Genomic DNA, 13,376 nt, shown 5'->3' with positions numbered 1-13,376 from the left:
CGGCCGTAGGGGCGGCGGTGAACCGAGAGCCGTGCCAGCCCCTCTCCGGGGCAGGGGGGTGCCCCGTTACGTTGCCGCGCAGCTCGGGCCGGCAAAAGCCGGGGGTGCGGGCGGGCAGGTGTCTTCACCCACAGCCTCGGGGGTTGTGGGCAGCGCTGTTAGCGAGTGAGTAACCTGCTCTTTTTAAAATACAATAGTAATAAAAACCAGCCGGCGAAGATGCTGGGGAGGGCTTCCCACGGCACAGGGTGCCCCAGGCTGGGATCCCGTCAGGTGGAAACCTGGGGTGGTGGGGTGCGTTTCAGCCTCACTCGTGTTAACTCCCGCGACCTGCGTCCCTGCTGGCCCAGGGCCACTGTTAGCCAGGATACCGCTGTAGTTCCTTCTCAGCAGGGATCAGGAAAGACCCCAGGAAATCCCGTGAGGATTGCCTCTACATAAAAGATGGCTGCCTCGGGGTTGAAGGTGCCTTCTTGTTTACCTCACGTAACCCCAAGGCTAACAAAGGATTTAGTTTGACTAATGAAGGAATTACGTTGTGTTGGGAGGGGGTTTGGAAAGAGGATTAAGCTTTTCTCCAAGGGAAGCAGAGGTATAAGAGAGAGAGAGGGAGACAAATCCAGTGAGGTAGACAAGACTGGAAAGGGGAGCAAGCGGGGTGGCCATGTTGGTTACAGGCCTATGGCCAGGGCTTTTGAGGGCAACAACGAAGCAAAACTTTTTTGCCGTTATGAATGTGTAAGACTGGGGAGGCCCTCTCACTAGAAAGGTATCTCAGGCTAGTCTGTTTTAATTTACAAAGGACAGTGTCCCAGCTGAGTAACTCCTCATTGTGTGCAGTTACTACCCGTAAGGCCTGTAGGCCCTTTCCAGCCATTTGCTTGGGGACCTCTGGTCCCTCTTTAAAATTCAGTGTGCTGGCCTTGCAAACAGGTGGAGCTGTGCTCCGCTGACTGACACAGGGCTCCGTGAAGTGCAGCGTTTGGTATATTTAGCTGCGTGCAGGCTGTGGAAAGAAGGGCTGTCGGGAAGGGAAAACGATAGGAGGAACACGAGCTGATATGGCAGGGTTGTAACGGGTGGCTATGATGAACTGTTAAAAACATTTCACGTGGGAAAAAGTGCATGTCATGAGGAGGGTCAGTGAGAAGTGATGAAGGTTAAGAAATTGGACACCATCACTGAGGCTGTAGCAACAGGAATAAACAGTGTCTGTGAGAGCCAGATCTGAAATGGACAGCCCCAGTCTGCTTCAAAACAAGAATATAAATAAATAGTTCTGGCAGAGGAACAGAGGCAGCATGCTACAGTGCCTGTTACCCAGCAAGCTGCTGCTTTGAAGCTTATATCAGCAAGCTTCTGCTTCTCTGGTGTGAATGCCTCATTTTGCACAGGATAGCTCTTTATGCAGTAATTAGGATTAAGTCAGCTTCTTAGAGAGGCAGTTTGGGGTGTTTGCAGCTCTTCTTATAGGTCTGCTATGTTGGTACTTGTGTTTGATTCCTTGCACTGTCTTCATTTTCCACGATTGCTTTCTCTTTTTGAAAAGAGCCCAGAAAATTCAAAGATTGAATTCAAGTGTCAAAATTGGTTAAAGCGATGATTGGAGTGGGAGCAGCATTATCTGTCTGTGGGGTGTTGGTATTCACATAGTCTGCTATTCTCACCTTCGCTGGTCTTGTCCCTGCAGGCTGTCCATTTTAAGTTGACCAGACAATTGTCCCGGAGGAAGTCTAGTCGTTAATTTAAATTTTTAAATTCGAACAGGTCCAGGGAGCTTTAACAGAACAGCCAATGTCCTGGTACTTTCCTATGTGGAAGTTCTAGGGAGGAGTTATAAAATACATTTAATAATTTTCTTTCTGAAAAAACTTTTACTGTTGTTGAGTGATGGTGAGCAATCCTAGAGTCAGAAGTTATTTTCTCATAATGCATAGAACAATAAGCTATACATTTGCTGTTACCACTCAGGAAAGAGACAAAGAGGTGGTCAGAAGTGCTACTGGAGGAACTAAGGAAAACCAGTTAGCTTTGTGATGCTCCTTGGTGCGTTCATCTTCAGTGCACTGTTCTGGTGATCCCTTCACAAGAGCAGCATAATATGCTAAAATAGGTACAGGGAATGGCAGCCAGGATGATCAGCAGTATTGACTGGTTTCCACCTGAGGAAAAACCTAAACATACTAGAACTATTCAGTATGGAGAAGCAGCAGCTGTGGAGGACATGCTAGGAGTCAAGGAAGTGAGGAGTGGAATGGAAAAGGTGAAACGAAGAAGTGGCTGTTGATTGTCTTTCACAAAACAAGAGGTAGGAAGCGCTGAATGTGATTATCAGGCAAAGGTTGTCGTTTTTATGCAATGTATAATTCATCTTTGGAATTTATTGCTATTGGATATTGGAGAGGCTAAAGGTGTGAAGGATTAAAAAAATTACAAGGCAAGTTCTTTGGCCGTGCGTTGCTGTTTAGCACAATGGATTGGAGGAGACCTTTGTCTTTGAAGGCCTCTAAACATCAGCTTCTTGAGACCTGGGAAGGCAGTCTTTCAAAACTTGCCTCGTTCTTATGTTCCCTTCCCAGACATCTGGTACGGGCTGTTTGGAGAACTAGGGCACCACATAAACGTCTCCAACCCGGTGTGCCATTTCTCCTGTTCTTGTAGAACAAAAGTCTTGTTAGGGGAAGCCCCGCAATTATCCCTCATAAGTGCCTGTTGTTACGTTATTGTCAGTTGTGTGGATAATTGCAAGAGATCCAGCTGGCTGGCTGGCTAAAGGGAGTCACACATGAGAAGTTACAGTAAGGGGAGGGGAGAATCACTGAAAGAGTAATGGCCTTGTGTTCCCTGCATAGCTTTGCATCTTGCCTCAGTCTTTTCTTAAACATACTCTACTTCTCTACTTCTTTCTTAAGTTCATTTGAAAGAGATGTTTTTCCTCTGTAAAACTGCAAGGCAGTAGTTCTGGTGCTATTGTCCGTATGGAGCTGGTTGTGTGATGCTCTTATTTTCCTTGGTTCTAGTTAAATTGCATTAAAAGGGACTAAAATACATTAAATTTTCATAGGTGTTTCATACCTATCTTCTTCATACTCTTTTCTCACGTTAGTTGCAGCTGAAATTCCCGTAAGAATGTTACATCATCAGTGATGAATGGAGAGTTGGGCCTCTCTGATAGTGAATGGGAGGAAGAGTGAGTCTCCATTAAGATGTATCTTAGCTTGTTCACCAGTGACCCTTCCCTTACGAGCTTATACAAAATGAGAACCTCTTTCGCAATGTCACTGAGGCACCAAGTTCTTTCTCTTATACAAATCAGTAATAAACAATCCCTCCCCCATATTAATCAATCGGAACGTAGCCTGCAATATGACACTCCTCAAAGTATGTTGTAAATAAATAATCAAAGTCCTGTATTTTTTATATTGCTTCCTTTCTGGTGATGGATTTCAGTTCAGTTCAGGTCTCTGAATGTTCCTGGATTAAAGCTGAAGTAAGGAGTAATGAAAACTATGAAGGAGCCTTCATTTTCACTGTTGCCAAAGAGACTAACCTAATATCGTACAGTTGTGCGTTTCTTGGAGTTTTTTTTCCCCTTTTGCAGGATGCTAAGTAGACCAGTGGGAAATGATCTAAATACGATACTATGTCTTGCAAACGTAAGGTACAAAATGCCTGATGTTACCATGATCATTTCAGCATGCTGAAGTGAAGGCTGACGCAATTGTAAGAAATTCTCTTAGAAACTAGCAGCCTTGTGGTTTAATAAGCCAGGCCAGGGTATGATTGTTGATATTGAGTGGCAAGAGTGCTTGTAACCATCGCCAAAAGTAAGAGCTTGCTTTATTATATTGTCATTTACATTAGAGACTGGGACAAAGCCTTCTATGCCCTGGAGGGAGTTCCAGTTCTGACTTCTGTGGAGTTAGGACTTCAACTTGGGTTTCTGAGGCAGCCAAACAGCTGAGGTTACTTCTGTATAAAATAACCCACAGTCCTCATTGTCCTTTCTTTCCTTTCCAACCTCTTCTGGCTTGTTTCTTTTTTTTTTAAAATTTTGATTCTCTTTTTCTTCAGCAAGAACGCTCTTCAACACAGAAAACGTTATTTTATGTTTTCTTTCTTGTTTGGAAGGCAAATAAAATAAAGAAAATAAATAAAGTGAGGTAGTAGTGGAATGAAAGGAGGAAAATTAAGAGGCAGTGTGCAAACCTGCTGTATATGGAGTCAGCAGCAAAGCTGTTGTTAGATTGCAATCAATTACTTACAAGAATGTGTGCCTATTCATTGCAGGTCGACCTCACGCGCAGCTTCACCTTCCGCAACTCCAAGCAGACATACACAGGAATTCCCATTATAGTGGCAAACATGGACACTGTGGGGACATTTGAAATGGCCGTGGTTATGGCAAAAGTAAGTCTTAATTCTCATTTGTGCAACAATTGGGAAGCCGCTGTGTGACAGTGAGCAGCCTTTATTAATTTTTAGCTCTGTTTGTTGGAGAACATGGGGGGCATGAGTTAAAAAATCCCAAACAAGAAGGTGTGGTTTCACTGCAAAGCAGCTGTGCTTTTAGAGCAATACAGTAACAAAACCAGAGACAGGGCTCCAGATGTAAGATAGTTTCAGTGGAGATGCTTACTGGGAAGCTTCCATCTTGGATGTAGCTCAGCTTCAGGTGGAGCTTCTAGAGCCTGGTTTTTGAGGTCTATACTGTGCTCCCTTCCAGAAAGTAGCTGACAATGGTTTTGAAAGTGTGGCTTACTGGATCAAGCTGCAGCAGTCAGGAGTCACTAATTAGCCTCTGGCCTCAAGGCTAACCTTAATTTCTTGCAGTGCTTAGGCACATCCGAAATACTGAGCATAACTTCATCAAACACGTCGGAAACCTGATCCTGAAAGGTTGGCTAAGTGTGCTCAGTTACCTCTGAAAAGCCGTTAGAAGTTGCCTGGTCTGTTATTCCCTGTTACTGTTTTTTTTCAAGCAGGACGAGCCTATACTTAAAATGGGAATTTCTGATATCTTGTTATTCCACAGTTGAGAGGAAGATGACTAACTTGGATGTTAATATCAGTTTTCTTATTTTTACTAGCATGCAATGTTCACTGCAATTCACAAGCATTATTCTCTGGAAGAATGGAAACTGTTTGCTGCCAATCACCCAGAATGCCTTGAGGTACATTTTCGTACTGTAAATTATTATGGTTTATTGCTTTGTTCTGAACTCACATACACTGGATTCTCTTGGGAATACTGTTGTCAAGTGAGGTTTTGGGGAATGAAGATATTTGCTGTTCTTAAATGCATCAAGGGAAGTAGCTTCTCCTGGTTTAAAAAGAATAGCTATGTGAGTCCATTATGAAAGTGCTTATATTAAGATGCAAAAAAAGCAAAGTTTATATGTGCCTGGAATGGAAACAGAGACGTATCCTGAACAAAGGAGGAGGAAATACTCAGGAATAGGTCTAACTGCAACGTTTCCATTGCTGTTGGGAGCTGTCGTAGTGCTGGTGAGAGAGAAGCCCAAGACCTCAAATGTTAATAGCCTTGAGTAACCCAACTGCAAGCTGGCCCTGCGTGCCCTTGTGCTAGCAGAGTCTTTGCCAGCAGGTGTGCGAGCGGACCTGGAGCCTGCGGGCTGGAGGAACCCAGGTGCTGGGTCCAGGCAGGGATGAGGATTGAAAGTTGTCAGAGCATACGTGTTGTCCGTTTATCTCCTTGCACTAGGGCTCACACTGCACTACTGCTAGTTGTGCTGCCCCAGTTGTTCACAGGTCCTAGCCTGCGCCATTACAGAGAGGTGCCATTTAGTAAATCTAAACATTGACTTAAGTTCTGACTTTTTCATATCCACATTACTTCTGTGTTCTTCTGGTAGACCGCTACACCAGGAGAGGCAGTGTAAGAGCGTGCCTGGCTGTCTCCCCTCCTCCTCGGAGTTTAGTGCAGTTTTGAAACTTTTCTGTATAGAAAAGAATATCACACAGCTGTATTGTATCTTTACGTGTGGCACATCTTAGAATTATATTATAAAGACTATTGGTTACAGGATTGTCTGAAAGTCAGCCTATCACTTAGGTTCATCAGGGTTGCTTATATGCCACTGCAGGGTAGAAAGTGGTCCCAGGAATATCCTGTGCCTGAACACTTTCGCACTTAGCTCATTTGTGGTTCATAATCACTGGAGTAGGACGTGATTAAATACTGACTTGCTCTGTGACCTTGGATCTCTGCAGAGGTTTTGTGGGCCAACAGCTGTGGAAACTATTTTTCTTTTGGAATGAACTCATAGAAGGACAAAGGAGAAAGCGTTCTCCTTGTTTTTAATGGTAGCTGACCTTGCTTGAGCAAGGGGGTTGGACTACACAATCTCCAGAGGTCCCTTCCAAATTCAGCTATTGTGTGATTCTGTAGATCAAGGGAGTGCTTGGTGAACTGAAAGACCCAGATTCCACTCTCTGACCGTGCCCCAGATTTTGCCACTCGGTCTTCCTGGAAATATACCAAGTTAGGGCCGCTTCTGTGTTGTTAATGTGAGTACGGCTGAGCCTTCATCCATCTCAGGTGATTGTATTTGCCTATGAGACTCTGCTTGAGAATGAAGAGCTGATAAAATGCTAACTTTGCTTTATTTTAGGGCCTTTAAACGAAACAGAAGTAACACATTGATATTCCCAGGAAGGTATTTATTTCATATTATATAGTATGATCTTCACTAGTTTCCAGCACAAGTCCTCCCAAGACTGCAGAAAAAGACATATGAAGTGTGTGTTTACCCCAGTTTTTACAAACTACTGCTCCCTTTTGTTCTCCCTGTCTTTCTAGCATGTAGCAGCAAGCTCAGGTAGTGGAAAAGCTGATTTGGACAAGTTAAGAAGTATTCTAGAGGCCATTCCACCTATCAGATACATCTGCCTGGATGTGGCAAACGGCTATTCAGAGCACTTTGTGGAGTTTGTGAAGTCTGTCCGTGCCCTGTTCCCACATCACACCATTATGGTAAGTAAGTGTGTAGAAAGGGTGGAGAGGGTATGTGGGAATTCTGTCCAGGGACAGGACCCAGAGTTTGGTTGGTAGCTCCATCAATTTCTGAGTCTTCATTTAAAGAAAGGAAAGAAAGAAAGAAAGAAAAAAAGGTCTGACTCAAACATCTTGTCTTCCAGACAAGTATGTGTGGACAGATACCCTTATGAGAATATAGAGGGCAGCTCTATTCGTCTGCCCTTTCCAGTTCAACGAGATGTTGACTCTGAGCCAAATGCCGGCTGTTTAATTACATGTTGGCATTGTCAGTCTTCCATTGCTGATAATTTCTGTGGGACTGTTCAATGTGTGCTCTGATACAGCAGTTTGTTGGTCTGGCAGGCTGCGTGGATCCAATTTTTTTTCCTACTCGCATCCTCCTTCCCACACCAGATGTGACCTCTAATCATAAAGTGTGTAGGTTTATTTTGGTGATTCCAAGCAGAGGTTTGCTGTGGGAATGCACCGTTGTTTCTGGCCAACTGGGGCCAATGGCTGTTTTAGACTATTGGGTCACTATGAAGACAGCTGAATGTAGACTGATCCTCGCCTACGATAAGAATCATTGGGGTGTTGTGCAATTGTGAACGGGGTCATCGGGGAGCAAAATAGTCAATGCTGGGGCTTTTCATGCGCCTTCTGTGATGTTACTATCCCTTTTCAGAGTGCTAATGCCATGCTTCCTCCAGCCCTTTTGCACTAAGAGTGGGGTGTTTGAGTTGACACGGGACTCCTTGCAGCAGAGCCCTACTGCTCCTGTTTGTTTCCCAGGGCCCTTGAAGAGATGGGTCTGAATTTGTTTCCATGAGAACAGCAGAAATTCTCAAACAAGCAGCAGATTCTCAATGAGGCTACCAGCCTGTCTTCAAGCCAGTACAGCAAAAAATCGTGTGTTTAGGCAACAATTTCTCACTTTTCATACCAGACACAAACCGCATACATGTAAAGTGAATGTGAAGAAAAAGTGATCATGAATGCACACTCTGACTTGATTCAATAGGGAATGGCACGTTGAAGCAGCTCAGGAGAGACTATGGTCCTTCCTCCCCTGTCAGAGGAAGGCAGTGTTCTTGCCTTTGAATAATAGTGGCATTGGAAAATGGCAGTGGGCTGGAATGCCTGTGGGGCTTTGGGTTACCATAGGCTGATGAATAGGCATCCTTCAACAGCTACCAGGAGACGTGGGAGCCCTTTTGGTATGGCCATATTTCCCATGGCTTTGGGAGGAGCTTTTAGAAGTATGAAATGATAAATGTGGGCTTTTTGAGCTTCCTGCTCCATGTTCACTGCAGTGAGGGAAGGAGCTGTTTACTTGCATTGGATCTGAAGTATTGTCCTTAGTGACATGATTACTCCAGTGTCTTTTGCTTGAAGAGTTGTGGGAGGGAGCTTAAACCACATAGTTTAAAAAAAAAAAAAGTCTTCCCTATGAGGAATGGAAAGAAAACTCTGTGTGATCCCCTCCTCCACCTCCCCACAGACTGCTGACTTTGCTGACTGAGGAGGGAACTCAACCAAGATGAATTGCCCAGAAGGCACAGAAGATCAATGTCAAAGTCAGGTATCAAGCCCAGATTTTAGTCCAAGGTCCTTAAGCCAGTATCATCCACCTCCTGCATCTGTTAAGCTACCAGCTTAGTTTCTCTGCTGCTGTGACTAAGGTTATTGTTACTTCAAGTCTCGTTGTCCTGACAGCACCACCACCTGCTTGAGCACGTACAGAGCCCTGGCCTGTTCCGTTGCCGTCTCTGACTGTAGCTCCTTTCTCTGAACATGGTTTAGTACAGCTCGTGTTTTTCATCTCCTGCACAGGGATAATTCCCATTCCTTAAAAGCATGCTAACAAACTTGGGGTGTTCAAAAACCTTCTGTTTTCCAAAGTCTCCAGAGTCTGCGCCGTCCCTGATTCAACTAGGGACACAAACCTCTACCCCACTTCCAAATGAATTTACTTTACACTCTGTGCCAAAATGGCCTTTGGAAGCTATTCCTGGAGGAAATGCAGAAGCTCATCTGGGCTCCTTTTTATGATAATCTGGAAGACATGTCCTGCTGCTACCTGTTCTCTCTGCTTTGATGTCTCTGTGCTGTGCCTGCAGTATGCTCTCTGCTGTTGTGGCTTTCGAACAAAAGGGTTAGCAGTTAAATAGAAAGTATAAGAATAAAGAAGCTTTCTCATAGCTGAAAGTGATCTCCAGGACCTTGCAGGCTGTCTTGTTTGCTTTCCTCAGCATGACCGTTCATTCCACAGTCAGCTGGAGCACAGTACATAGCAGTAACCCAACCCCGGGTCTCAGGGAATGTGTCTTCCCAGGGGCCGTGTAATGGGTTCGGCTCTGAGGCTGAAAGGTGATGTGCCAAGCAACTGTGGTTAACGTAGTACTCTCTCTGGCCGATACTCCAGCCCAGATGGAGGATGTCTCTTGTGTATAAACCTTTCAAATGCATGTTTTTCCCTTTTTAAATACTTGCTTTTATAATCACATTACCTTACTTTCTTCTGCCTGGCTCTGACACAAGCTCTTTTCAGTCCTGCCTTTCGTATTAATTTACAAAGAAGATCAGTTTCTCCATGGAACACAAAGGATAGGGAAGACAAACAGGGGCACAGAGGTACAACATGACTTGCCTTAAATCACTCATTAGATTGGGGATGGAGGAAGAAGCAGCATTCGAGTCTCCTGAGCGTCTCTCAAATGCAGTGCTGCCCCCCAGCATCAAGAGTAATGGTCCAGTGGGGGGTTTGCTGTAGCACAGCATCATGGGCTTGGGTTGTGCTTACTCGCTGAAGTCTAAAGCAAAACTTCAGTTGACATTCGTGATGGAGGGTCAGAGCCTTTATGTTACAGTAAGTGTAGTCCTTATTTATTAGTGTAATTGTAGACGTTAGGGTTCTTGCATTTCACTAGACGTCTCTTTACCTAGCTAAGATATCTTTGCCAGCAAGCTTTGCCAAGTTTTTATCCTGAATTTTTCTTTTCGTAGTGTTCTGTGTTCATTATACAGAAGAAACCCTAGGGAAGGGAGCAGGGAGTGTGGCAGGAAGGAAAAGGCTGGGGCAGGAGCACACTTGCAGGTGCAGTAGCACCCACAGGGTGTGGGCCAGAGAGAGGGGCAAGCAGAATCGCAAAGCAGGCACAGAGGGAAACAGCAGGGGCCAGAAATGGTTGTTCCCCTTGCAGTCAGTAGTAGAATTTCTCAGGGTCTTAGTGGAGGCAGAATTCAGTCAGAGAAAGCCAGGCACACTGCTCCCAGTTTACCTCTGGAACGAGCAGCAGAGTCAATCCAGTCATGGCAAGTCCACTGGGGCTGGGGTCTCAGAGCAGGGGCCAGCTGGGATCCCAGGGTAGGAGACAGTGACGCTGCTGAGGCTTTCTTGGGTCAGTCACAATAGTGAGGGCAAACACCGACCTGGTGTGGCTTGGCCTTGCCAAGGGCATCATCTCTCCATCTTCTGGTAAAGCACCCCTTGCTTTGGTGGGTGGGAAGTGTCCTTTGGCAGTGTTCCTGATAGTGTGGAGGCACAGACTGTGCTTTCCTCTAGGATACAAGAAGAAAGTTTGGGAACTGTTGTCACAGACACTTCTCCCCAGCTTGATCCATTGCCATTTGCCAGCAGCTTTCAATCAGTGCAGCAGTGTTCCTGTCTTAGTCAGTGTGAGTTGATATTTATAGCAGGCTTTTATGAGGCACAGTATCAAATGCTTGACTGAAATTCAAAGGCACTGCCCTACTGTGTTCACTAATTTTGTATCTCCATCAGAGAAGCTGTAGCCTTTATAATCCTGTTAGGTGAAATCTTGATCCCATTAAAGTCAGTAGTGAAACTCCCTTTGACTTTTCTGAGGCCAGGATTTCCCTCAGGACTGACCCACAGTTCAGTCATCCTGGATAGTGCTGGAATGAGCCAGGGTGATGCTCACTTGCAACCTCACACTGAGTGATGGCACAGCTGAATGTCGTCTGCGTGTGTAAGGCCAGGCCCACAACCACGTTTATTTGTTGTAGCCCCTAATAACTGACTGCACTGAAAGCACGCTAGTTTACCTGACTTTCAGTTGTTACTGATGCTGTTATTTTACTGCCAGGGGTAGCAAAGTTAGATTAGCAGTAAAGCAGTTAGTGGGCTGTATCTCTTTCAAGAAAGCCAGTTCTGCAGCAGATTAGAAATACATTGGTACATGGGCTCATCATGAAGATGTTGAGTTTTATTAAACTTTTATTAAGATAAGGTTTTCACTAATACAGTACTTTCAGCACTTACAATGTTCCCTGACTACTTGCCCAGATACACCACAAAATGCGTTGTCTGTAGTGGCTTCTTTGTACAAGTTCCAATCACTTTATATTCATGGAATCATAGAATGGTTTGGGTTGGAAGGGACCTTAAAGCCCATCCAGTTCCAGCCCCCCTGCCATGGGCAGGGACACCTTCCACCAGACCAGGAAAAAGTCCCTCCCCAGCTTTCTTGTAGGCCCCTTAGTTAATTTTAAGGAGATTTCATCTCTGTAGTCTCAGTCTTTCTATATTCACCTTTTCAGATTTTTTTTTTAGTTGAAGTATTCTGGCTTTACCTTACGGGTGGGGCTTTCAAAAGCCCTTTTGCCTCTATTCAGCTGTCATACTGGCATCAGTGATAAAGCAGGCATTAGTTTCAGTGGAACTAGAGTTCAGCTGGATGTGAGAAAACAGCTTTCCCTGCTCTTCAGCTGTGATACTAGGGCCTCTTCACATACAGATAGCTGTGCCTCTCTCGTAGTGGGTTTTTTGTGCTCTCTGAAATCTGCAAAAGGTACCGAAAAGAAGCAAGCCTGTCATCGGCAGGTCGAAAGCTGCTATGTAGAGCTCCCTCCATGTCTTCCCTGAAAATTTGTCAAGGATCTGCAGATTCAGAAAGACAGAAACCACTGATGTGTGTACGTGCATTCCAGGAAAAAATGTATGCTGGGGACATAAGTGCTTTTCCGTGCTAGGATGAGTATCTTGAATCAACATATGCAGTTCCAACATTCTCTAGCAGTAACTTAACATTAAACGTCTGGTTAACATTTCTGGAGAGACAGTTTGACAACCCGCTATGTTCTGCTAATAAGAAGACACTGCTGTTTAAGTTAAATACATATTTGATCCCAGATCTCGTGGAGCCACTGACTTTAATACCCGTTCGTTCCTGTTTATGTATATCTGTTGCATGTACTCCAGTATTTCGCCAAGTTGTAATGTGCTGCGTGTTATACTGCACAGGTAGTCATCTGCCTTCCAGGTATAAACTGCGTCCTTAATGATGTAAGCAGCATGCTCTCCGTCACCCCACCTTGGAGTGGACAACACTTAGTATAACAAATTACCACAGAGCAGAAAGGAAGCAGTGCTTAGCTGGAAACACTGTACCTATTATATATTCTTTACTTCCCGACTGTTCTATTTTATTTTATTTTATTTTATTTTATTTTTAATCAATATCATGCAGTTTTGAGCAAAGTTAAGTGGTCCCGTGTCACAGACCACAAATTGCTGCCTAACAGTATCATTGTTTTTGTAAGTGCCTCAGGTGGTGGCTTGTCAGCTGTTTCAGGCTAATAAAAGGGGGAAGTAAAATTCATTAAAAATAAATAAATGGTGAAATAGGAACCAAAAATCAGTAAGTGGAGAAGAGGCCTTACTCAACATTCCCTGGGTAGCTCCTGTTGACTTCAGCACGAGTTTTGTTTCAATAAAAAATAAGAAAATATTAGGTAAGCATTTTAGGATTTGCCTCTTGCTCTGCGCATATCAGTACTGCTGCAAACACTTGCTGGGTCTTGGAATACCATTGCAGAAGAGCTTTTCTGAACATCTCTAGATCCTAAATTCAGATGTCCACAGATGAATAGCCCATCTCGGTACAAGCGCAAAATGGGTGATGTGGACAACTGGACTCGTGTTTCATGCAGGTTTCTTTTGCGCAGTTTTTCTAGTTAGGAACATGTCGTAGACGTGAGACAAGCCACAGAGCTGAAATCTAAACCATACTTGGTTTTCAAACGTCTGGTGGGATGGTGGGCCTGATGGGATTCATCCCAGAGTGCTGAAGGAGCTAGCAGATGTTACAGCAGGACCCCTCTCAATCACCTACCAAAGGTGCTGGGAGTCCGGGGAGGTGCCCACTGACAGAAAGGTAGCCAGCGTTATTCTGATTTACATGAAGGGCGTGAGGGAAGACTTGGGAGACTACAGACCTGTTAGTCTAACTTCAGTAGGTGGAAAAATTATGGGGAAGATCATATTGGGTGCTACTGAAAGACATTTAAAGAACGATTGCAATATTCAGGTATAGTCAAGTGGCTTCACAAAGGGAAAGTCCTGTTTAATTTG

At 44.5% G+C, this 13,376-nt stretch overlaps 1 protein-coding gene across 1 annotated transcript; it reads left to right on the top strand.

Annotated features, from left to right (window-relative positions):
• Positions 1-2,134: 2,134 nt before the first annotated feature.
• On the top strand, positions 2,135-6,997 carry LOC104158225 (GMP reductase 1-like; the record flags this gene model as incomplete). Its single annotated transcript, XM_009695811.1, has 4 exons — positions 2,135-2,263; positions 4,291-4,410; positions 5,091-5,174; positions 6,824-6,997. Coding segments are annotated over exons 1-4 (507 nt in total), but the record flags the coding sequence as incomplete, so codon positions are not given.
• Positions 6,998-13,376: the final 6,379 nt, after the last annotated feature.

Source organism: Cariama cristata, unplaced genomic scaffold, assembly GCF_000690535.1.
Source record: "Cariama cristata isolate BGI_N322 unplaced genomic scaffold, ASM69053v1 Scaffold36102, whole genome shotgun sequence".
Lineage (NCBI taxonomy): Eukaryota > Metazoa > Chordata > Aves > Cariamiformes > Cariamidae > Cariama > Cariama cristata.
This window is presented reverse-complemented; position numbering and strand designations above follow the sequence as displayed.